We start from the raw sequence: 25,310 nt of genomic DNA, 5'->3' as shown, positions 1-25,310 counted from the left end.
TTCAATAATTCTGACTCAAAAAAAAAACCCCGTCCTATTGCATCTTTGCTATTATTATTTTAAAATTTTAAGATAGTTTAGGTAGCAGAACATGTTCTATATCCGACTAAAGTTGTTTCCAAAAATAGAATACAGACAGTTACAACAGGATGCTGACAACTCAAAACTCACAACAAATCAATGCAAGATACAAAGATTCAAATATTACAAGGTCAAGGCCATCATGACACTTTTTATTATGTTATGTCCTTCTTATTAGTAATCGATCTTTCAGAAGCAATCTAAATATATAATAAGCTTAATTATATTATAAGACAAAACTGATTGACAAGGAGGTAGTGTGATCTGCAATGAGAGATGCAGTCTGGTCGTGGTTACCAACAAACACGTAAAAGGAAGTGCAAAAGAGGATGTTAAGGAATGGAGGCAACTTGCTTGTGTTTTTGTTCTGAACACTCAGTCTCCCTAAGGGCCGTGAATCTGTTATTCTGGATACTACCAGACAGGAGGAACCAAAGGAAAAAAAAGAAAAACAAAACAAAAACAAAAACAGCAATTCAGTCATGAACAAGGAAAAGATTCCTTAGTCTGACGAAAGCCAATAATGTTACAGCCTGTCGTCAGAGGTCCTTGAACGGCAACGCGTTCTTGCACGATTATGATTTAAAAAACAGCAACAAAACAAACAGCTTCGTTCCAATATGCTAGTGGTAGCACTGTAGACAACACTGATAGTGAGTGTACTGATAGTACCTTCTTGTTCAGTTTGATTAACCACTTCACAAATGCATTTTCCTTGTGTTCAAGACTACATTCCTAACATCTCTATTTATCCTCTGTCTGTAAATACCCATGACGTCATTAATTTATTGACATTATTTGCGGTCTTAGACTAAGCACAAATTGCTACTGCTGACTTTAAGGCTGTATCTGACATACTTCCTGTTTTAAGTATAGGGAAAAATCTAGCTAGGCACCACATGTAACTCAGGAATGAAAGAAAATGACAAGCCCCATTTTTGCTAATTCAAGCAATATAGCACAACAACAAAACCAGCTCTTTCTAATTATGTTTTACATCTTCCTCTGATTCACTCCATTTTGTTAAGGTGAGATAGCATTTTATATGTTATCTAATTCATGGAATAAAGACATTGATCTTCCTGAGCAATCTTCTGGCATTCACAGAAATTGTTCTTGGATCATTGCCCATGGAACCACTACTTAAAAAAATAAAAAATAAAAAAGAGTAACATACGTTAAAGAATCTGCCAACCTAAAAGGTAACGTTTTAAAATTAAGTTAAGTAATTGCACATGCACCAGTCCTGGCTACCAATATTAACATGACGAAGAGTAAATCTGTATCAACTCTAGTCCACAACCACCAGAAGGTTGGACAATTCTAAGTCCAACCGTTAGTAACAAGAGTTACTAACGGAATGAATTCCTTGAGCATGTTTTGAACGCAGTATCTCAAGCAGAAAGTTAATGATATTATAAACATCCATGAAATCAACATTGTTGTCGAGATCTACTTTACTTTGCTATCTTTGGTGAAGAGTATAAAGTTCTAAAATATTTCACTGATGGCATGTTCCTTCTCCCTCCCCATGCAAAATCTGACTTGTTCCTTAAGTGCAGACGTGCAACAAAAACAGAAAACTTGGCAGGTTGGATTTGCAGAAGGAACAGGTATCCCCTGTAAGCATGATTCAATAAATTACATGGAACCTGGCACTTCTGAAAGTTAGGTGCATCTTCTTCAGCCCTTCTTCTACTTGCACATACTAGGAAAGGCACACACATCACGTGCTAGTATATCAGCAGTATTTGAACATGCCTTTGGTTATACATCTTTATGAAACTCTAAAGCTAAAAATGCCAATATTTCCTTATCATTTCACTTCTTTAAAACAGCCTATCTTGATATTTCCCAGTACATTTAAATATTACTTTTAAATTACTTTTCAATTTATGAAAGAAAGTGGTCTCACAATAAAACATCAGTTTGTGCAACGGATGAAATAGGTTGCCAAACCGGACGTAAAATGAAAAGAACAATTGAGTTTGTCGCTGATGCAATGATATCCTCACACAAGATAATACATTATTTATTTTTAGTGTTGGGAGGAGGATAATAGCTCAAAGAAGGGAAATAGTGAAGTTACGTACACTGAAAAATGAACTCAAAGCTACAGGAAAACATGAAGACATTTCCCACTACTATGACAGTTAACAACACAAAAAGCCTCAGGAAAGTCATCTGGGTTGCTCCAAGTACACTACATCAATTTTTTTTTCACATTGAAATTATCCTAAGATACCTAGGAGCAGACATACATAGAGTAAGATAAAAAAAAACAATCGTCATGTAACTTTGGATACCAATAACATGCCTAAAGGCTATACCACAAGCAATGAATAGTTCAAATTTTCATATGGTCAAACTGCAACTTCTCCTGTGCTTCTTTTAGAACAAAAGAGATTAGAAGAAAAGATCTTCTAACATACAGAAGATTGACCCTCTAAACTTAGCAGAGTTAGCTAAATACTACTGCCAAAGAAATACATTAATCTTGCAGTTTTCAGACAAAAATTTGGGGTAAAAAATCATTCCAATGGATCTAAAACCCAGCACAGAGTCTCTGAACAACTAGCATCAAGAGTTTCACATATCCAAAACACAGGCAAGCTTTTCAAGTACCTATTTCAAAACTGCAACCCCACAGTAAAATAATCACTGCTAGCAGCAATTTATCAATCCTACATAAGACGGATATTGTGTCAGAGGAAGGAATGCAATACAGAAACACTCTGAACTAATTTTTGCCCTGTTGTTTTAAAACAAATCAGCTGTCAATTATTTGCATATTAACAAGCCTTACCATCTAATTAAAAATACTCTATTATGGGGGCATGATTGCTAGGAAAGCAATGCCATTAATTTACTAGCTAGCTAGCCCCTTTCAGAATGCCAGCGTTGGATAGTTATTGAAACTGAGAAGAAATGACTAAGTCTTCTCCTATTAATTAATCATTCCACTACACATCAGTAACAGATGACTATGCCAATGTTACAGAACAACACTCATTAATAATCAGCACTTCCGGCTGAGAAACATCAGCTTAATCTTTCTTTTCAGCTTTTGGATGCATATTATGTGTGTTAAGACATAACAAATCAGAACATGCCCTACAGATAGCGACAGTGGCTATATGTCATCTTATTTATTTATTTATTTTTAAAACCTAAAATGGAAAACTGGACTCTGAGATTTGAGGTAATGGTAAGTTTAGAGAAATGCTAAAAAGACTATTTCTCACAGCAGGACTTCCAAGACCCTGTTATACAGGTTGGAACCAAAAATAAAAAGCCATACTCAGGAGGTCTTAAAAGCAGCTACTTCCATGTAAGGGAGATGGTTTAGGATTTACTGTAATAGCTGAACACTTTGTTTGGTCTTTAAATCAAAAAGGAGACAGAAAAATTCCTAAGAGTTCTGTTCTGAGTACAAATTCTGGCTGTTCAGATATAATACCCAACATCAACTTTTTTAACTTGTGATCCTTTGATCTAAATTTAGATGGTTTAATTTTTTTGGTTTGGTTAAGAATAAAAATGATAGTTGTAAGTCATCCTACTTTCTGTTTCTTACACTTAAGTATTGTGAAAAATTTTTGGACCAGATCTGTCTTGAGGAATTCAATATTAGCTACAGGACTGTACCAAAAGCAGTGTAGCCAACAGAGCGAGGGAACAGATTATTCCCCTTTCCTTAGCATTCGTTAAACCACATCTGGAATGTGCCGCCAGTTCTGGGTCTTTCAGTGCAAGAAATACGTTGATAAACTTGGACTAGTCTAGGGGAGGGCACCAAGGCAGCTGGGGCTGGAGCCCTGGGACGAATGGCTGAGGGATGGAGTTTACTCAGCCTGGAGACAAGACAGCTTTGGGACACCTACAGCTCCCTAAGGCCTACAGGAAGGTTATCAAGAAGGTGGAGGCAGACTCCTTATTGAGGAACATACGAGAATGAGATATGACGACCAAAAATTGAAGTCATGAAGCCATAACAATAAGGGGGAAAAAAATTGTCATGAACACAATGAAGCACTGGAACAGGAGAGGTTGTGGACCTCCACTCTTGAAGATTTTCAAAATGCAGCAGGAAAAAGCCCTGAGCAACCTGGTCCAAATTCAGTGTTGACCCTGCTGTGAGCAAGGTGTTGGACTACAGCCCTCTTGAGGTCCCTACCAGCCTGAAAGGCAAGCAATGTTATGAAGAGGGTCAGAAGGGTGACCAGATCCATCCAATAATCTCTCCTTGCAGGGCAGCAACCAACCTCACTGGCTTCGAATGAATATGTGAGAATCATACAATGAATAATTACGGAATTACTTGTACCCCCCCCCTTTCTAAGAGAATATTCTTCTAACACTTCAGAAGAAATACTTGTTTGCACTTTGAACATTAGAACTTCTTAATCAGCAGCTTTAAAATGTTAGAAACAATTTTCAACACAGATGTAAAGCCCATTTCAGAGACCTAGCTATCGTATCCATTAGAAAAAAAAAAGTGACATTCTTGTTTCAGTATACTTTGACAATGACTAACATGCATTAATTATGCAAGCAGGATACTCTGACAGTCAGCTTTTTTTCTTCTTTCTTGTTCCTTTTTTTTTAATTTCCAGTTTGAAACATTGTGTATTGTTGGAACAATCCTGTATTTAACACTTACACCTTTCCATTTCAAGGGCAACAGGAAAAGGGCTTCCTGCAGATGGAAGAAGCAAATGGAAATCCCCAAATACAGTAACTGTGGCCAGGGGATGCAGGAAATAAGTGCTATCCTGATGTAATTCCAGAGATTCACATTGCTGCATCCTCCAGGGCAAACAGTTAACATCTGGAAGTTCCTGCCATTTCCTTACTACTTACTACAACATTTGACCATTACTTCTTTTCTGCATTTTAATGAGGATTTGTATATAGCAAGATATAAGCTGTTAGATAATCAAGCCAATCTTCATCTCTAGACCCTGGAAATGGTGCACTGTCTAACACTTCACAGTGTCTCTATATCCTACAATGAGGATGTAAAAATCAGGAGGTGCCTTATTCGGGCTGCCGGAAGTTGACAGTGGAATATCTCACATACAGTTACTAACTTAGAGCAATTTTTGTTTAAATTTGCAATGGTACGAAAAATTGCAAGGATCTGTTCAAACACACACAAAAGAGTATGTTTACTTTTGCTTTCAGCAAACTAACAGGAAGCATATTTGTAGAGGTCTTTGAGCAACTGAGAGGCTGTATTTGCAGACACCAATGAAAAGTTGTGAGAAGCAGTTTTATGTATAGCATGTATTGGGCATGATAATTGATGCAGTTTGTTGATATGGTTCAATCAGAACAAATGGCTTACAGGTTAACCACTGGAGAAAGGCATTTTAAGATATGTTACATCACTAAATTCTCTCTACGTAAGTATATACACACAGCATTTCTTATTATATTTTGCCGCTAAGTAGACACATGGCTTAATCTATCACACTTCAGCTTAAGACAAGAAAGAAATTGGCAATCTGATATTCTACATCAGAGCTATGCATTTTCAGAACAAATGTTTAAAAGTTGCAAGAATTCACTAAGTTCATGCACTACTAATGGAAACACTGATAGAATTTTAACTATGGGTTTCATACTGATAGTAAAATAATAATAATAAACTCCTGGCTTGTTTAATCAGTTTCCATGAAAAATCAAACAGTACTTTTCATCTGATATCAAAGGTGGAACATTATTAAATTAGGACGTACATAAAAAGGAAAGCCTTCAAATATCACAACAGTAAGAGATCTAAAACACAGCTTATGCAGAGTTCTCCCAAATGGAGAGGACATAGCAGAAGAGGACATCCCACCACTGCTGACAGTGGAACAAGACCAATAGGCTATACTAAAGGCCCACAAGGAGGAATACTACCTAAATTTAACACATATTATTAATGTTATTTTCCCTACTGTCAAAGAAAGCCCTCTAGCCACCGTAGCCTCTTCTCTTGATTCCCAACCATGTCATTGCCTAACAGGATTCTTATTTCAAGATCAAATAAACCAGAAAAATGAAGAGAACTAGGCGAGGAAAGTTTTGAGGGTTGAGGAAGTGTAATACAGGGTCAGTTTTCCTGAGTTTCAGATTCCTCCATGACAAAGGAACAGAGATCTCAACACAGATCAAAGGCCCTGACCACCACACCATATAGTAAGAAGAGCATGAGTATGAAAGCAAGAAAGCCAATGACATAAAGATGCCACATCAGTAGAGGTGTAGAAGTTCATCTATTACCCACGTAAAGCATAAAGAGTTCCTCTAATCAGTAAATGTGAAAAATTATTAATAAATCTCTTTTAAAACCATAACAGAGAGTTTGGTTCTGTTCTGTTAGGAGAGACTTGATTAGACTACAAAGGAAACAACCAATAAGGTCAGATAAAAATGTGCTATCAAAGACTATACACAGATTAGTAAGAAGAAATGTGGTGGAAGAAATGAATTCCGGAGATAAAGATTTTCCACTTGAAACATTTTCACAAAGAAACAAGTGAGTGCAGTACCACACCAGTTTCTTGCTTAAATATACAGTGAAATGATGGAAGAAAACGCTAAGTTTGATTATAACTTCAGCAGAAACTTTAAGTTTTTAAGAAGAGAGTAAAGGCATTTCATCCAAAGTATTTTTTTAAAAAACAGCTGTTTATTATTTCCTTTCAATTTAGAGAGAATAAACCATAGAATTGTTATTTATTATTTACATAGCACTATACTGCAAATATACATGGCCAACATTTAACTAACAAAAGAGACATGGGCTTCACAAACCTTTGTTTTCTAAAATAAACAGTAGTCTGAAACTGTTAAATGTCTAGAGAATAAAATGAGGAGGAAGAACCATAAAGATCATGCAGCTTCTCTGGCTGGTACTGTATGCATTACAGGGTAACAGGATTTCTTCGATCCATAGCATTACAAACTGAATAAAGCTATTTTATAATCTAACACACAGAAAAGTATGTATTTCTCTGTGAATTTCTACAAAGAAACATAAAATTATTGCAAATAGAAAACTTTGAAGTTATCAATGACTCATGCAAAAAAAATGTAGTTATGTAATTATAATTCATAAAATCACAGAATGGTTGAGGTTGCAAGGGACCTCTGGAGATCATCTAGTCCAACCTCCCTGCTCAAGCAGGGTCACCTAGAGCATGTTAGACAGGGTTGCATCCAGGCGGGCCTTGAAGATCTCCAGAGAAGGAGACTCCACAACCTCTCTGGGCAACCTGGTCCAGTGCTCCATCACTCTCACAGGGAAGAAATTCTCCCTCACCTTCAGGCGGAACTTCCTGTGCTTCAATTTCTGCCCATTGCCTCTTGTCCTGTCACATGGGACAACTGAAAAGAGTTTGTCCTCATCCCCTTGACACCCTCCCTTCAGGTACTTGTACCCATTGATAAGATCCCCCCTCAGTCTTCTCTTCCCCAGGCTGAAGAGGACCAGCTCTCGCAGCCGTTCCTCATAGGGCAGGTGCTCCAGCCCTCGGATCATCTTTGTAGCCCTACGCTGGACTATCTCCAGTAGTTCCATGTCTCTCTTGTATTGGGGAGCCCAGAACTGGACACAGTACTCGAGATGAGGCCTCCCCAGGGCTGAGTAGAGGGGCAGGATCACCTCCCTCGATCTGCTGGCAACAGTCTTCCTAATGCAGCCCAGGAGACTATTGGTCTTCTTGGCCACAAGGGCGCATTGCTGGCTCATGGTCAACTTGTCATCCACCAGCACTCCCAGGTCCTTCTCTGCAGAGATGCTCTCCAGCAGGTCAGCCCCCAGCTTGTACTGCTGCCTAGGGTTATTTTTCCCTAGGTGCAGGACTCTGCCCTTGCCCTTGTTGAACCTCAGGAGGTTCCTCTCCACCCAGCTCTCCAGCCTGTCCAGGTCTCTCTGAATGGCAGCACAGCCCTCAGGTGTGTCAGCCACTCCTCCCAGCTTGGTATCATTAGCAAACTTGCTGAGGAGGCACTCTGTCCCCTCATCCAGGTTGTTGATGAAGAAGTTGAACAGGATGGGACCCAGTACTGACCCCTGGGGGACGCCACTAGCCACAGGCCTCCAACTAGACTCCACACCACTAATGATGACCCTCTGAGCTCTGCCTTTCAGCCAGGTCTCAATCCACTTCACTGTCCACTCGTCTAACACTTCCTAAGCTTCTCTAGGTGGATGTTATGGGAGACAGTGTCAAAAGCTGAAGTCAAGGTACACAACATCCACTGCTCTCCCCTCACCTACCCAGGCAGTCATTCCATCATAGAAGGCTATCAGATTGGTTAAGCAAATTCCATGCTTGCCACTGAAAACATGCCCTTTGAAAGATACTCTGCAATACACATGCCCAGAAAGCAATCTAGTCTCTCAGGAAGTTTCAAAAAGTTAAAATACGTAATTTATTTTAGGTTGTCATCATGTATAAACAGATGTAAGTATGTATTTTTGTCAAAAAACACGGTGTTACTAGGAAATATAATAGGACTTTTTAAAACATTGTATTTATATTTAATTCTATTTTATCTATAATTCTATTTTAATCCTAATTCTATTCTAATCTAATCCATATTTAATTTTATTTGATTCTTTACTTCTCACAGAAGTAGGCTAACAAAATGGCAACATAAGCTAATACTTTATGGCTGTAAATTTTCTTCATCAGTCAGGATTTATGGCAAACAAATTGCCCTCACCAGATTTTTGGCTTATCAAACAATCTATTCTTGGTGACAGCAACATGCTTTGCTAAAAGATTTTGTAAAAAGCAACAAAACAAAAGCAAAAAGCATAGGCGGAAGCCAAACTTTCACACTATAAACATTTTCCAATATCCGGCCATGTATTAGAATGAAATTTGGAGTAAATGTCGTTGTATTCACTTGCTAGAGGTAAGCAAGTAATTTGCTAGACAAGTCAATCATCAACATCAATAATAATCCATCACTGCAATCAGTGCTAATTTCTAAATTGAGAGATTACCAATTTGGAGAAAGGCTTGCTTCTGGGTGACAGTGGAAATACACTGTCAAACACGTTTCACTGATTATTCCTTTCTGAGCCTTTGCAATCTCATTCGGCTTTTAACAAAAGCTAGACCAAAGCTTAAGGCTAAACTTGCACTTGCATTCCATAATACATCACTGCCGACAAGAGGAGTTCAGCGCTCCTCTGACTACCCACAAATTAGTTTCCCTAATGGTACGACTTCTACCAAACCACACCGAGCAAACAGTTTACTGACTGGTATCAGCATGACAAGCGAAGAGATGGCAACCGTTTAGCATCTTTTGACCCATGTAGCGTTTGTCCATCTCTTAATACAGTGGCAAATATCCTAGTCTGCTAAGGAAATAACCTTCAGTCGCCTATGCAACATCTGAACCAGGGGCAGAATTTGACCCTCACTCTAATACTACTTAAATACTTCAGCTTAAAATTATGAGTCTGTCAAACTACACACAATAAATTATTGTCTTGGAAACAGTAGACAGAGTATGTAATGTCTACAGTCCTGTGTTTTATAACATTTTGCCAAAAAGGAGTGATTACTGTATCACACACAAACTCACAGACTCACTTCTTCAAATTTTACTTCATTTCCAAAATAACTTCTAAACTGAAGATTATATGAATGAGCTCAAGACAAGAAGTGTTATACTGTGTTCTCTCATCATGCAAAATATGAAAGCAAAATGTTTTGAAACTGCTCACTTATGGAGGGGGGGGAAAAGTTTAGCATAATCCTCATCTCTTTCTCTTCAAAATTGGACAACTGATAGGAAAGTCAGAGCTGTTAATTTCTAGTTAATCTTAACGGTTGATTTTATGCCTTGCAAATGTTATTCTAAAGTGTTAGAGTAAATAGAACACTAGACTGTTGTTGATTTAAGTGATTATACATACTTTTTCCCATCCAAAGGATTATTTACTGAGGCAACAAATTGAAAACGAATTAAAGAGTACTGCTTTTTATTCACAGTGGAGAGCCCCCAAGGAATTCATTGCTACAGGATATTATCAAAGCTAACACAGCAGCTCCAAATTAAAGAAAAAAAAGAAATTAAGATACAAAATAGCAACCTTAATATGGCATTTGATTTTTACTTCTGTCTACTCTAGACAGGAAATGGACAGGTAAGATTCTCAAGAGAAAAAAAAAAGCACATTAATTCAACCACATCCTGAACATAATGAATCACTTATAAGAAATGCACTAAAAATATCAGATATTATAGAATTCAACTTGCTTACTTTTATTTTTTGAATGTTCAAAATCTTAGGTTGGTTCATCTGACAAATAACTCCTTGGTTATACTGCTTCCTCTCAGAGGACTCTGTCACTCGTACTGCTGCCAGCACCACTTCTACTTTCCCTAAAATCATCTTCCCTGCCCGCTGCCAGCTTCTGACCTGCTCAGCTTCAGAGATCTAATACAGCCACAGTACAAAGTGCTATGCCCACTAGAAAAATCATGTTACGGAAAACTGTTCTGTCCTGGAAAACAAACTTGGACCAGTTTATTTACAAACATTGATCAATCTGCTGCAGCATCAAAAATAAAAATAAAATAAAATAAAATACCTTAGCAAATCATACTTAGAGTATCTTCAGAAATGCCTAAACATATAGGCTTATACTATCCACTCGACTGCCCAAACTTTTTCCTCTAATTAACACTGCTGACATCATTCTTCAGGTTAGAAGGCAAACAATTTGTTTGTTAGATTGCTGCAGTCCAACAGGAGAAATTAATTACTAATATTGTGTATGTGAAAAGCTATCCTCAAATTAAGACACCTCAGCTTTACAAGGGCTGCTGTTGCAGTGGGAGGAGGGGGGAAGCAAGAGAGAGACCGGAGTGCAAACATCCATCTGTTTTATATGCATATGAAAAAAGATTTTATTGTTATGAAGGACTGCATCATTCAAAGTCCCTTTCAGACAGGATCCCATTAACTGATATTCTCTTGCAAGAGTACTTTCAGCAGCGCTAGCCATTCGGGAGCTGCTCTGCTTTTGCCAGCATCTGCAACTCCCCCGCCCCTGCAAACGTCACGGTAAAGCTGCACCAACACAGCACTTTGGTGCTTTAGTGGTTAAGACTATTGCACACTACTCCCCACCCTGCTGCCTTACAACTAGTGTGTTTAAGGTTTTGGACTTTCAGAAAATTACCTAAAACGGAACAGCATGAAACTACACATATCTGGGCATTAATAGTACCATTCTCTTCCTTGACCTCCATCAAAACTACAACAGCAACAAGTTATCCATTCCTAAAATACAAAGTCCTGTCATTCCCATTCCGTGTTTTGACTCCTCTGATACAAAAACTAGAATATGGATCAGTTTGGCACCCGCAGTTTAAACAACAACGACGGGGGAATTCGACACACAAGATGATTTGCAGCTGATCCCTGTGAGCTCCTGCCTTACACACGCAGATTCAACCGCTTTCCCGCTCCGACGGTCATCGGGCAAGTTGTCCACTTTCTCCCAGTAGCTTTCTGCAGTCAGCTGGCCCCCACTGATTTCCATGTTCACGTTCACTATCTGTGGAGCAAGTTCCCCACCTGGCAAACCCTGAGCCTGTCGAGTAATTTGCAGGTTCTGTTTCAGCTTATTTCACCCATTAAGTGGATGCAAACGGCTGGACAGAAAAGTTAAGATAAACAAGTCTGGGCTGCTGCAAACTTAAGGGCAGATGTTATGACCCCATCTTTTGTGGGATTTATCTAGCTTCCCAGCCTGCTTGCCAGAGGGCAGCAGTTGCAGCCCACCTCAGAGGGCTGTTACAGAAGAGATGATGCACTGCGCTCTGCACGTGACTGCTGCCTCCCGGCTGTCCCCAAAACACTTGTTTGGATTTTAATTGACCTAAAATGGAAGCCACACAGGTTTAAATCACATTTGCTTTTTGTGCACAGAGCAGTCTAAGGCTGCGCCTGCGAAGGCGGGCTCTGCCGGGCAGGTGTTTTTCCTGCAGGGTTGTTTGTACACGTATCTTCCCCAGCCACCTTTCACGGGCTCCCATTGAACTAAGACAAGAGCAAGACTTTTATTAATAAAAGAAGCCTGCTAAACTTCCTTGCCCTCTTCAAATAATTTAGAAATTTATCAGCCATTTTAGGTTCTCTCGCACAAACCGGCATCTAAGCTTTTCAGGGATTTTTTTTTTTTAAGCATGCTACTGATTAAGGGCTTCCTAGATTTTTTTGTTGATGTGACTAACATTTTTATGAGTGCTCTGGGACAACAACAGAGTTTTAAAATGTAACAGGAAGTTATGTGAATCTCTCTCATACTGTTCCCTATCATTCCTCTCAGCACATCAGAGTAAATATTCCCCAGGGCTACTATAATGGCAAAAAAAAAAAAAGTTTGGTCTTTCTTTCTCCCTTTTTAAAAATTTGGCCCCCCCTTTAAAGCATAACAGGCAGCATCATTGCTAGCAATGTAAAGTTCATTTCAATTCTGAAAACACATAATCATATTTTAATATGTAGGTATACACACATAGCCATAAGAATATATACTCTCACATATAATGTCACTGCTCAAATCACACTTTAGTCTGAATGGTACTGCATCACCATTTGCTTTGCCATCATCCTTACTTAACATCACCTGTACAAATCAGTACGTAAAAATCAGTCCTCTGAAAATTCAACACAACTTCATACTCTACCATCAACTTTAAACCTACCACTCCAGCGAAATTAGGCACCTCCCCCAAAAAATAAATAAATAAATCAAGGCATGACACAGTTCACTGTCTCCAGATCTGCCTTAGTTCTACAGAGTTGTCCAACTTACTCTGTAGGAAACGTGGACAGTAATAAAGCATCAAACCATACAGAGAGGGATTGCATTGGGAATACAATTACAAATAATTTTAACAATATTTCAATACCTGCTAATGAAGCAATATCGGTATTTCCCCTCCAAAGTTTCTACCTGCACTTGTTAATTTGTGGGCAAAAGTCAAAGATCACCCAAGCATGTTGGAATCTACCTTTTCATTCAAAGGTCAGACAAGTACCTCCTGGGGCACTGCCAACAACTAAATGTACATGTTTTTGAAAATACTGTGCATGCTTTTAAAAATATTATCCATAATACGTTCTTTATGTGCTGAAGAGATGATCATTCCGATTCATTCAATATCATTCCGACGAATCACAGTCACTGAAAGGAGAAATCAAAGTGATTCCCACTATCTTCTAGGAGTTCAAAGATTTGACTTGAAAGAGCAAATAACAATTTTCCAAAAAATATCTAAACTGTACCTCAAGTACTCTAAGAGTTCATCTGTACTCTTTGAAGCATTTTCTTCTTATTTCTTGCCATTTATAGAATACTAATATCTCTGCCTCCTCCCTCAAAAAAACCCAACTTTCTAGAAGCTCCCGTAACTCCTACTTCATCTTGGCCAAAATTCAAAAGTTCAGAAAAGCAAGTAGATTTCTGTGCAGCTTCTGGGGTGTAAATGGGCCAGGCAACTAGCTCATCAAAGCTGATTTACTGATAACACATAACCCAGTAACATAAGTCTAAAACCAGAGAAAGCTGTACTATCTAAGCATTTTTTTTCTGGCACCCCCCATTTGAAAATAATACTTTCCTTAAAACAAAACTAATGAATCATGTGTGAAGTAAAATAATTGGAAGCAGACAAATTAAAAATTTTTATCAAGTGATATAAACCACAACTTTGTGGTTCAAGTCTTTATAGACCAGGGAAAGCACTTAGCAAAAGAGAGTCCTGATGTCTTCCTTCAGAAAGAGAGAAATCACATTTTGCTTATTTCAAGCTCACAGGAGTAACAAAAAAAAAAAAAAAAAAAAAAAAAAAAAAGGAAAGAAAAGAAAAAAAAAAACAACAGCAAGTTTTTGCCAAGGATGAAGCTTAAAACAACAACAAAAACACAAAAACAAACAAACAAAAACTTTCCCAGCACTGGCACTGAAATCTATTCTTCCCCCTTTTGTTGATTTTTCAACATTGCACTACTACTACTGTACTGTTCTCACTAAAAAATGAAACAAAAAATAAAAAAAATCCAACAGTGTCTGTCTTATTACAGAGCACAGTACCTTATTTTGAAGGAAGTTTCACATTACTATGAGTTATCCTTTAAGCTTAGATTTGCATCACACTGAACATAAGATTTTATCCTCAAAATAACATGATGGTAGATTAACTTTGAAGCCGAGTAAGGCTGCAACAAAATTTCCATTCTCCAAAATCTTTCATTTTATACATATGAAATTTCCCATCTTCAGTAGGCACTTAAGACACAATTCTCAAGCTTAAACGAATATATCTAGGCTTACTGGCACAAGAAAAAAGATGCCTTGAGCATGACAGACCTGATCCCAAAACATTAATTCAATCAATTGTATTTTGCCAATTACATAATATGAATCAGTGCTTGAAAAGTATTCACATCTGATATCAGCAGAGATAAGCAGAATTAGAATTTATTTACTTTAAAACTAAAGTATTTAAAGTATTAATTATTACTTTGAGGTCATTTAAGACTTTTAAAGTATTTAAAGAACCATCTTTCAGCTTAGCAACTGTATTAATTTTAAAGTTTGCCCCAGCTGCTGTTCCCTTCTACACACCTTGTCAGTGCTCTCCAACCTAGCTGCTCTCTACTCTGAGAAAAAGGGCAAAATTAAACTATACTATGATAAGAAACTACAGTAATCTATCATTTTCCATCATCACAAAGATTAAGAACAAAAGGACAAAAGTGTATTTCCACCTTTTTTGCAGTTATACACAGTTACTGTGCAGATAAGGGTAGGAGACAAAGTGTCATTTTGTGCTATGAGTCATTGCGCTAGCTCTTCAGCTCCAGACATATATAATTTCACCTTAAATCATACCAATAAGCAACACTTTCATATATGGACTCTAAACATCCTTTTTTTCTGGAAGCCACCAAACACTTCCTTGCTGCGTGGAAAAGACAGCAGGGGCTCAAGGATAACTCAGGTGTAGACATTTAAGAAATGCGGAGACATGACCCTGGACTGAACGAGGTAGGTTTCAACCTAGTGAGCACTCAAATCACAATTTTTAAAGAAGAAAAACATATACAAACAGAGAAAATCAAGGCAGCAGAAAGCTGAACTCACTTACACACTCCCCTCAAATCCAGCTGAAAAAGACTACTAGCTCCAAACCCACGTAACTCTGCAGGATTTAACCAGTGGGATTTTTTTAGTCATATCCAAGAAGAGAAGTCCCTAGCTCAGGTTTTCTATTTTGATTAATTTGCACACGAATGAGATCAGTGACCATAAGCAATTTACGGCAACATCAGCTCTCATCCATGGGGGTACTACTGCAATGCGCAAGTACCTCAGCATTACTAAACAACTAGATCCAAATTTGTTTTGATTCCTGAAGTTTGGCAAGAAGAGCAATGTGAGCGAGCACCTGACAGAGCAGTGATACCATTACTTAGCCCCACGGCTAAAAAGTATGCTCCTCGATCAGCTGTCCCGCACGCAAATTCCACCTGAAAACGACTTATTTTCCCTTCCTTAGCTTAGCTTTCTTGGGAATCTGTCCTCGCTCGTAATCCAACCATTTTTAAGATTAGTGAAAATCTGAAAGTACTCAAGTGGCTTAAAGTACGGGCTTTCCTACGTCCCGCCCCGCATCGCCAGACCTTGCTGCGAGCACCCTTCGGCTGCGCGGGTGACCCGAAGCCCGGCCGCTGCCTCGCCGCCTGCCCACCGCAGGGACTGCATCGCTCGCCACCCAGCCCTTCCTCCCGCGCCCTGCCCGCCGGCAAGCTAACGGCGCTGACCGGCCGTCGAGCACCCAGACGGACGGCCCGATGGACGGCCTCGAAGCGCGGCCAAGGCTGGGCCCCGCGTCTGCCGTGAGCGGTAGCGGCGGCCACCCACCGCGGGGGCCGGGCACCTGCCGCGGCCCAGGGCTGCGCTTGGCGAAGGGCAAAAAAAAAGTGGGGACGAGGGCTGGCAGCTGGCTGGGGAATGGCCTCCGACTTGCTGCCCAGCGCACTCCCTAAAATGAAGCTGCACAGACGCCCAAAAGGGGGGGGGGGGAGGAATGGCATTTCCACACCGCTCTGTGAAAAACAGAAGGGGCCACGTGCTGCAAGGCATCGGGGAGCGACCAGCTCCCCGCGCACCCCTGCAGTGGCACGGAGGGGCCCTGCGGCCTCCTTCGTCGCAGACGGCCCTGGGGAGCCCGTGGCAAGGAAGGAGGAGGAGGAAGAGGAGGAAGAGCGGGATGCCAGGGGGGCCCGGCGCTGCCGGGCGAGGAGGATGCGCACCGGCTGCCCTGGGAGGGAGGTTTCTCCTGGTGCTGTCCCCTGCACCCTGTCTTCTCGCCTGCTCCCCTACGAGTCCCCTCCATGTGCACGCTGCTCCGCCGGCTCCGGCACGACCTTACCGCGGGGCTCACGCGGCCGGCCGCACCGAGCTGGAGATGCCCGCGGCACTGCCCCGCCAGCAGAGATCTCACGGCAATCTGCAGCTCTTGGAAGCGATCTTTTTCTACTAGCGATGCAAAAGTAATCGCTGCTTTATTCAAAGCTGCTTTTTCCAATTATATAGGGAGGGAGGAATCAGTATTAACGTATTCACCCACGGCCGCTCACTGCAGGTCTGCATCCAAAAATAATTCGTTTTTTTGGATGGCTACCTGTTAACTAACACGATTTAATGAACTGAAATTTCTCAACGAAGAAAAAAAAATTCTCTCCTAAAAACCCCGTAAATTAGAGAACTGCTCCTTTTCCAAAGGCACTAACTTCTCGCTGTGAAAAAGTAACCCACGCAACAGCCGCGGCGCACGTGAAACGAAACGCCGGGCAGGAGCCCTCCGCAGCCCTCCCCGCCGCCTGCCTCCCCCCCGGGCGCGGGGCGCCGGGGGCGCAGGAGCCGCCGCGGAGACCCGCGGGCAGCGGCGCCCCGGGGCGGCACGTGCGGCGCCCGCTCCGCGCCGCCCGCTCCGCACCGCCCGCGCGGAGAACCAGCGCTGACGACCGCTGTTTTGGAAAGGGACGAATTAAGGGGTGAGCTACCGGCGTTCAAGTTTGCTGGGAAACAGCGCAGGGCCACGAGCGTACGAGACGGCGGAGTACCGCACAGCCGGCCGGCCCGCAGCGCGGCGGCGGCAGGAGCGATCCGCGGCCGCGGCGCGCCCCCGCGGGCAGTCACGTACCGGCAACCAGGCACACGGGCAGCAGCAGCCGGAAGGTCAGCCCGCACACCACCTCCGTGGCCATCGCGCCGGGCGGCCCTCTCGCCGGTCGCCGAGCCGTCCCTCTGCTCTGCGCGCCGCGCCGCGCCGCTCCGCTCCTAGGGCCGCCCGTGCGCGGAGCCGCCGCGGCGGCGGAGCATCGCTCGCCCGCCCGCGCCTCGCCTCAGCCGCGCCGCCTCACGCCTCCCGCCGCATCCCCGCGGCGGCGGCCCACGCAACCGGCGCGCCGCCCCGCTCCGCGCTGCTCCGCGCCTCGCCTCGCCGCGCCGCGCCGCACGCCCGGCCGGGCGCGCGCCCGCCCCCTCGGGGCGCCCCCGCCTCCCTGCCCGCCCCCGCGCCCGCCTTCCCCCCGCCCCCGCCGGCAGCGCGGCGCGGCCCGGGCGCGCCCCCCCCCCCCCCCCCCGCCCCGCCGCCGCCGCCCCCCGCCCCGCACGCGGGCGCCCGCCCCGACGGCGCGGCCCGGACCGCGGCGCCCCGCGCAGCTCCGCGCCGCCGAAACGCCGCGGGCCCGGCCCGGCCCGGCCCGGCCCGCTCCGCCGGCACCGCCTCCGCCGCCCCTGACCAGCGGGAGCGGGCCGCCAGGCTGCGCGCCCGCTCCGCGCCACCCGGTACCGCCTCCGGGTGTCCCAAAACCACGCTGGATTTACTTGAAACATAATTTTTTGCCTCGAACTGGTTTCTGCAGTCGAACTTTTTTTTTTTTTTAAGCTTGAATTTATTTTTTTACTTGAAAGTTTTTTTTTTTCACTCGAAGCTTTTGGAGGAGAGTAGTTTTATGCAATTTGCTAGTTTTCCACCCCAGGTTTTGGAAGTATGTTTAGGTCCTCGAGAGAATTGTCACCTGGGGAATACCCCTCCGTCCCCCACCCCCCACGTACACACACACATGAAGAAAACCATGGTCGCGGGAAAGTATTTGGCTTCTCTGGAAAGCTTGTTTTCCTTTAAAATATGGTGTAGCTTTAAAAATGCTGTGGATTTAAACAGGCAGTTTCAGGGCTCAGTCGCTGCGTCCTTACGGGTGCTGAATAAACTTAAAAGGTTTAGTTGAAATAGTGATTCTACAAAGTAGAAACTTTTTAATGGTGTTACTGATGCAGGTGGAAGTCTCTTTAGTCTTAGGCAATATATTGCAATTCTTCCCACTTAAATGAGGCAACTTGAGATGGGAGATCTCCATCTTGGGGGGCAGCATTCGAGATAACTCTTCACTCTCATCTGAGACCTGGACTGGGAGAAAGTGGGAGCAGTGACCCTGTGGTCTTTAACATTCAAATTTCAGTGCTTTTTCACAAGAAAGGACCTCATCCAGTCTTACTTTTAGTCTGAGAAGCCTTGTATTTGATCTTGAAGTCATGAGTTTTTGAATCCCTTGCCTTCTTATGCTTTTTTTTCAAAAGCAGCTTGCCATTCTTGTTGCAGAGAAAAACTTTTGCAAGTGTGAGTGTGACTCAGAGGAAAACAAAAATGATCTTAAAAAAGAAATTTTTGTGATTTGGGGGCCCTGGTGAGGTGTGCAGGTATCTGATTTTTGTTTTTATGAATAATGGCAATTACCCACCTAGTGCTAATGGCTTAGAAAGTAAAGAACTCCAGATGTTATGTGTATGAAGATGACCAAGAAAGCTAAGAAAAATCATCTACAAACACTAGTTCAGTATGCCTAACTGGCCCCTTAAAAGGCTACTGCCTGTTTCACCCGATACTAAGCCTCCTCTAGAAAGGTTTAATAATTATAGTTATAATGCGACACCTTAGCAAAGGTGCACAGCCCAGGGAGACAGCTGTGTCCTGGGCTCTTGGTTGTGCCTGGAGTGATAATTTCCATCAAGGCTCCTTGGCAGAGGAGGCGATGTGGGGACAGTGCAGCAAGCTCTGCCCCACTCTTCCTTCCTCTCCCATGGAGCCAGGCAAGGCCCGGGGAGCCTGCGCCCTCCTTTCTCGCCCTCCAGCCAGCCCCAGCTCACTCAGGCTTTTGGACAGGGCACCAAGGCTGATTCTGAACTTTCTGGCTTGGTTTTCTCTACAGAGCAAACCAGTCTTTGCGACTGTGCTTAGGGATCTTGTCTGTAGACGGTAAAACACAAATATTGAGTGGCTTTTAAGCTGTTTGTGAAGCCCACGTTTGTCTGATCAGCCCACATTAAAGTCAAGCTCAGAACTGCTTTTAAGACTACGGGATCTATCCCTAGAATGAGCTGCTGAAGAACCTCTTCTTGCCGAAGAGGCTGCAAAGCCGTTTATTGGAGTGGTTTGTGCACGTAGGATATGTCCATAGCTGAAATATTCCGTGCACTTTGGCAGCACATTTTCAGATATTGATTGCTTTTTTAGTCAATCATTCAGATTCAGTAAAGCTAGAATAAAGTATTTATTACTTTTACAGCACAATTGTCAAATCGTTTGATTCCTGGATATTATTCTAATGCTTGGAAAATAACTAACTTACCCTGTCAATTTTCAATACTTACTGTTCACAAGGTGTGGAAGGTGGAGTTATCTCCATGTATTAAAAGAGATACATTAAATACATCTATCGAGTGCCTCGATAACTTGGGTGAAACTGCTGATCTACTGCAAAACCTATGCAGCCGCAGTGCCACCTTTTGGTTAAAAATGTCGTCTGTGCAAGTTGCAACATTTCTCCTCAACAGCCGCTGGGAATTAACTGCTTACACTTAATTTTGCTAGAACAATGAGATGCGTTGGTAGCAGAAAGAAGTCCAAAACCTACATAAAAGCCTTTTCAATAAACGTGTGCACCTTGTATAGTTCTGCTGTTGCCAGTAACAGTAAATGCAGTAACCTGAAGATTGGAGGGGCACTATTCACCAACACAGAAACAGTAAAGCACAGAGGTCTGACTCTGAAAGTATGCGAACAGGAGGAGAAACTGAAGTAATACAAAAGTGTCTGCTGAATAAAATACACATAAAGCAATTCGTAATAGAGAACCATGTCCAGAGGATAGCCGGGAGTTTGTTTAGCCAGCATTGGTTGGGGAGTGACATACTCTGGCGAAGCGCAACATCTTCCCCCTTATCTTCGGCCCAGCTGGTCACAAATAACTGACAGCACCCAGTGCTGACCAGGAGGAACTAGGTGATACTGGTTGCAACTGGTGAGGCCAGAAACGGGTATGAGATCAGCAAAAAGGATATATTTTCCCCAGCAGGGCATGAGGTCAGCAAAAAAGGTATACCTCCACACCAAATCTTGTATGACCATGAATTAAATTCCATGAGCATAAATAGCGCTGCAGCCTAGAGCCCACTGAGCTCTCCTGCATGGCAGCAGGCTGCAAAGTGGTGAACTTCCCCTGAGCTGGGACGCCTCTCAAGGTTACTCTCTAGGAATTAAGAGAACCTCCAACATGAAACCGTTGCAGAGGTAAGAAACAAAGACTCGGGCAAAAACAAATGTGCAGTAAGATTCACATGCTGTGCCAACACTGTATCACCATCTTCAATCGATCTGTTTGCAATAAATGCAGAGTTAACACACCCCCTCGCCCCCACAATACATAAAAAACAATTCACGTATGAAGCGGCAGGGCTCCTTCTTCCCTAAGGACATGTGAAAGTACATTATGGGCCACGGAGTTTTTTCCAGCCACCTGCAAGGCTGTGCAGGTCATACAGCAGCATATGGTGCTGACTGTGGACACAGTGATCTCACCACCTGCCAGCATTTCTTTCCCTTCCTTTCAGCTACAAGTTGCCCCCGTCAATAGGCAGGTAATAGCCACCTTGAGTGAAAAAGCAGTGGCAATGTCGAGGCTGAGAAGGCCTTCACCAATCCAGGGAAGAAAAATTTGCATGAGAACAAGTTTCAGCCATGAAGAGATTTGCTCCGCCAAGCCTTGTCCTTTTTTCCTTCTAGCAATAACTTGGGGGAATTTAAGGATAATAGTGTCTACTTCATCCAATTTGCAAAATCAATTGCAGTCAATAGAGTCGAGACCAAGAAAATTATTGGGGAAAAAGTGTTCAACACACATTCTGTCCCCAGTTCTCTTAGGCAGAACATAATCAGTTAGTATTGCAGACTGAAATTAGCTGTGTTTTGCTAATTAACTGTCCAAAATAATACTGTTCAGAGACTTGATATAGTTGTCCAAACTATCTTATTTGCATGGCTGCTTTGATCATGAACTCATGGCATCATACTAACATCTATAGACACAGGATAAAATAAACAAGGGCTTGCGTGTGGTTGTACATATGCACGTTCACGTAACTAACAAAGTTGGTGAGCTCCGTAAGTGAGTACTAAACTAGCAGAAGAAGCAAAACCAGCCTCTACAAAGAAGAGATACAAGCATTAAGTCCCACTGAGACGGAAAAAGTTGCCAAAGTCTTTTCAGGACAATCACTGCTGTACAAAGCAGTCCTTTAATTGCTATTCTTACAATATGAGAGTCCAGCTTTGGGAACCTGCAGTGAAGGAAATGACATTAACATTTACGGTGATGATTAACTGGTGCATTTTGGCTATTGATCTATATTCTCTAAGACTACACAAAAGCATCCTGCTCCTCTTATCTATTCTGGAAGTCATCCTTCTCCTCCTCCTCCTCCTCCTCCTCCTCGAGCATGTTAGCAAGCAAGGCTAACAGCCTGCTGTGGTCTGCCAGGAGTCAAGTGAGTCCATTTTCAGCTTAGTTCACATCCAGCTCTGACTGAAGCTGTTATTTTTCGCTTCCAGTATGAAGTCAGCTAAACTTCAAAATAACATTCAAGTTCAGTTCTGGTTCAAGAAAATTTGAAAGAAAAACAGTTCAAACTGATTTTTGGTTCAGATTCAGGTCAACTCCCCCATACCAGCGGTATTCAGTAACTGTTTTATTCTCTTAAATGATGAACTCGTCTTGCCTCGTAATGAGGAAATTCATCCCACTCAAATGAATAGGCCACCCCAAGACTGACTCAACTGCCCCGGCAGACCAGGACAGTTTACGAGGACCTCCCGAGTTCCCCCCGTGCTTGATTTATCTTCTGCTCATTAATCCATAATTTCACCCCTCATTTCAGCTGATTTAGAAGCTGGCATGGAGCTCGCAGTAAGCTTTCTAAAATAGGCTGCATTACTAAAGGTGTGAGTTTTTTCACCTATCCTTTGTTCGGTTTCACTGTTTCATAGGGCCTGTCTCGAATTTTTGTCTTGCACAGTAAAAATCTACTTATAGAAACCTTAATATCTATAAAGCTAGTATTTATTGCTGGTCTTGTTTTGCTAGCGTTTACAGCCATCAATTAGGAAGCATCAAAAGATAGTTATCATACCTCAGAGTAATGTAAAATGCAGTAGGAGGGAACTGTCACATATTTGAGCAGTTCTACTGTTTAGTGGCTCTTTGTAGAGCAGTGAACCTGGCAGGATCCAAATGATACCTTGAGGCTTCATTAGCTTGAGCTGCAATTAAAAACTAAGACTACTCTTGACTACTGAATGCTTCCACACATATCAGGGAGAGTCATTAGGAGCAGTACTTGTGATTAGAAAAATGGGATTGCCTAGTGATCAGTGCAGAGGACTAACGAGTCACTGCTCCTGGGTACCATCTCAGTGTCTCCTGACTGCTGACTGAACTGATGGAAACACATCACTGAGCTCCTTACACATAAATTGGGCAGCTGAATTAAGAAGATAGGGAAGCTCTTTGAGACCCGCTAATGAGAGAGGCTAGCGAAGGTGAAAGGAAGAAGGATCTTTTCGTGGAATTGTGATATTTCATTCCTGTGCATTTACTGATTATATTAGAAGCAAGTTTTAGCAATTATACATAGGTTATGCTTGCTCATTTCAAATCAATTAAGTTACAACAGATGGGCTATGCTTTCATTTGCTTGCATGTTCCCTATTTATTGGTACCATGAGAAATACAGGCCACCCCCTACCATAGAGGACTACTAGTATTAATACTTTATAATTAGATTATTAGTATTTAAAGATCTCCAAGACAAATTATACAGACAGTGCTAAGCAGAATTCCTCTGCAGAGAGAAAAAAAAATAGGATAAAAGAGCTGTAGTTCAAAGTGTAAAGTTACCTAGCTGTATGTCATTACATTTTAAATGGAAACGATTTTGCAAAAGAATGTCCAAAATCTGAAAGAGTCACTTCACAAACAGTCAGCTATAAATTTTCCCCTGCTCATTGAAAATCTAAACATGAGCATCACTCTCAAATAGCAAAGAGGGATGTAACATAGCTAAAACTGTCTAGTATAGGAACATAACTTGTCTAGATTATTTTTCAAACTGAGAAAACCACAAGCAATAAACATCCCAGCTGATATTAAATAAAAGTTATCCATTTAAGATATTTGTTCAATACAGTCTCATATCAAGTGTAGTTTTAACCAGCTTTTAAAACAACTATGGAACAATGATATAGAATACAATTATTCTTGGTTATGCATTAAAAGGGAGATTGTAAGGGCTTGGCTCTAGAAAATGATAAAGTGATAACTGTGCAATGAAGCTGAGTGGTTCCAAGACAGTCTGACACCGATTGCTGTAAACACACAGCTATGTGATAGATCCAAGCTAGTTGGAATAAAAGCATAAAACATCACCCTGGGCTCCTTTCATAATGGCTGTAAACTTTGTTCTGCTGTCTTGGTGATATGAGTTACATCCAGTTTAGTAGCCAGCAGAGAGACGTGCTTTTCCATCACAGAAGCACCATCGCAATTTACACTTTTCCTGGCTGCATCAGCTCAGAGCAACAAGAAATCAGGCTGAGCTGATCCAAAAAAACCACTGAACCAAAACCAGAATTCTCTGCAGAGCAGTATAACAGCAAAATAATGGATTTATTACCAAGTGAAGGAGCGGACATCACTGCACACACCTGCATTTCAGCCAGGACTCCTTCCTCCAACTGAGCCTACACAAGCAAGGAAACCACTGACTCCTCTAGGTCGCTAGTTCAGAGGCAGTTTAGGCTGGCTGTGATTGAAACATGTCATCAGCAACAGCCAGGCAGTGGGCAGGCATGTCCCCAAACCGCCATCCTCGCTTGCTTGCTCACTCGCTCTGTGCTAGCAGGACGGGAGCAACTCTCTTTCAGTGAGACAGCAAAATGCCTTTCATCTCCCAGCCTGTTTTCAGCTCCACGTCTTCCCTCCCTACCCTTTTGCAGAACCTGATGTTGCAACGCCCTTGCCCAGAAGGCATTTAAGAGGCAAATTTAAGAAGCCTCTTTCCTCCATTTAAATGGGCACAGAAAACCATTCCGGACAAGTCCCGCGCACACGTGCTGCTAGCACACCTGAGCAGCCTCCAGTGGCTCCACGGCCCAGGAGCAGGCAGGAGCCTCAGCGCTGGGAAGGGGCAGCGCTGCCCTTGGTGAGCAGGCACGTGACCCTTTCCTCCTCCTTTTCTGATTTTTATGGCACTGTGGGATAAATCTCTATGAGAGAAGACATTAGCTACTACAGGAGAAAACTGGGCTGGGAGGAGAGGGGGGAGAAGGAGGAAGGGAGGGAAGGAAATGGGTCTGTGTGTGCACATGCACAGATTTCACCCCTAACTTGGGTAGAAAAGAGGGGGTCAAGAAGAAGCAAAAGCCAGATGATGAGTAGCTCCAAGCAAAAGAGAGAACTTTGTGGCAGCATTGCTCAGCACAGCAGTGTCATTTTAAAAATAATTTTAAAAGCTAGCATATTGGGGGTGAGGTATCTGTCCCCAGAGCAACCAGCAATGGATAAACAAGTAATCAAAATTTTGCATTCCAATGAGCAGTGCTATAATTAGATAATAACATCAGAAATTATCCCACTTTGAGATAAAAGGGGAAAATCATGCCTGCTGTCTGACAGCTGAGGAAAAAAAAAAAACACTGTTAATTCATTTACAGGTGCTGTTTCTGAGGTCGGACAGTGGTGGTGAAAAGTCAGCAACTCCAGAGTTATCAGGGAGCTAAGGAGAAGGCAT

General features: G+C 42.4%; 1 protein-coding gene across 1 annotated transcript in view; it reads right to left on the bottom strand.

Moving 5' to 3' along the window:
- PIEZO2 (piezo type mechanosensitive ion channel component 2) overlaps positions 1–17,458 on the bottom strand; it is a 304,603-nt gene extending 287,145 nt beyond the window's left edge. Inside the window, exon 1 of the mRNA XM_062570118.1 lies at positions 17,329–17,458. Within this exon, the coding sequence (XP_062426102.1) occupies positions 17,329–17,392 (64 nt within the window). The 5' untranslated portion in view covers positions 17,393–17,458. The remainder of the gene's footprint in view (positions 1–17,328) is intronic.
- Between the last annotated feature and the right edge of the window lie 7,852 nt (positions 17,459–25,310).

Source organism: Rhea pennata, chromosome 2 (assembly GCF_028389875.1).
Source record: "Rhea pennata isolate bPtePen1 chromosome 2, bPtePen1.pri, whole genome shotgun sequence".
In the NCBI taxonomy this organism is placed as follows: domain Eukaryota; kingdom Metazoa; phylum Chordata; class Aves; order Rheiformes; family Rheidae; genus Rhea; species Rhea pennata.
Note: the sequence above shows the minus strand (reverse complement) of the source record. Positions and strands in the feature narration are given on the sequence as shown.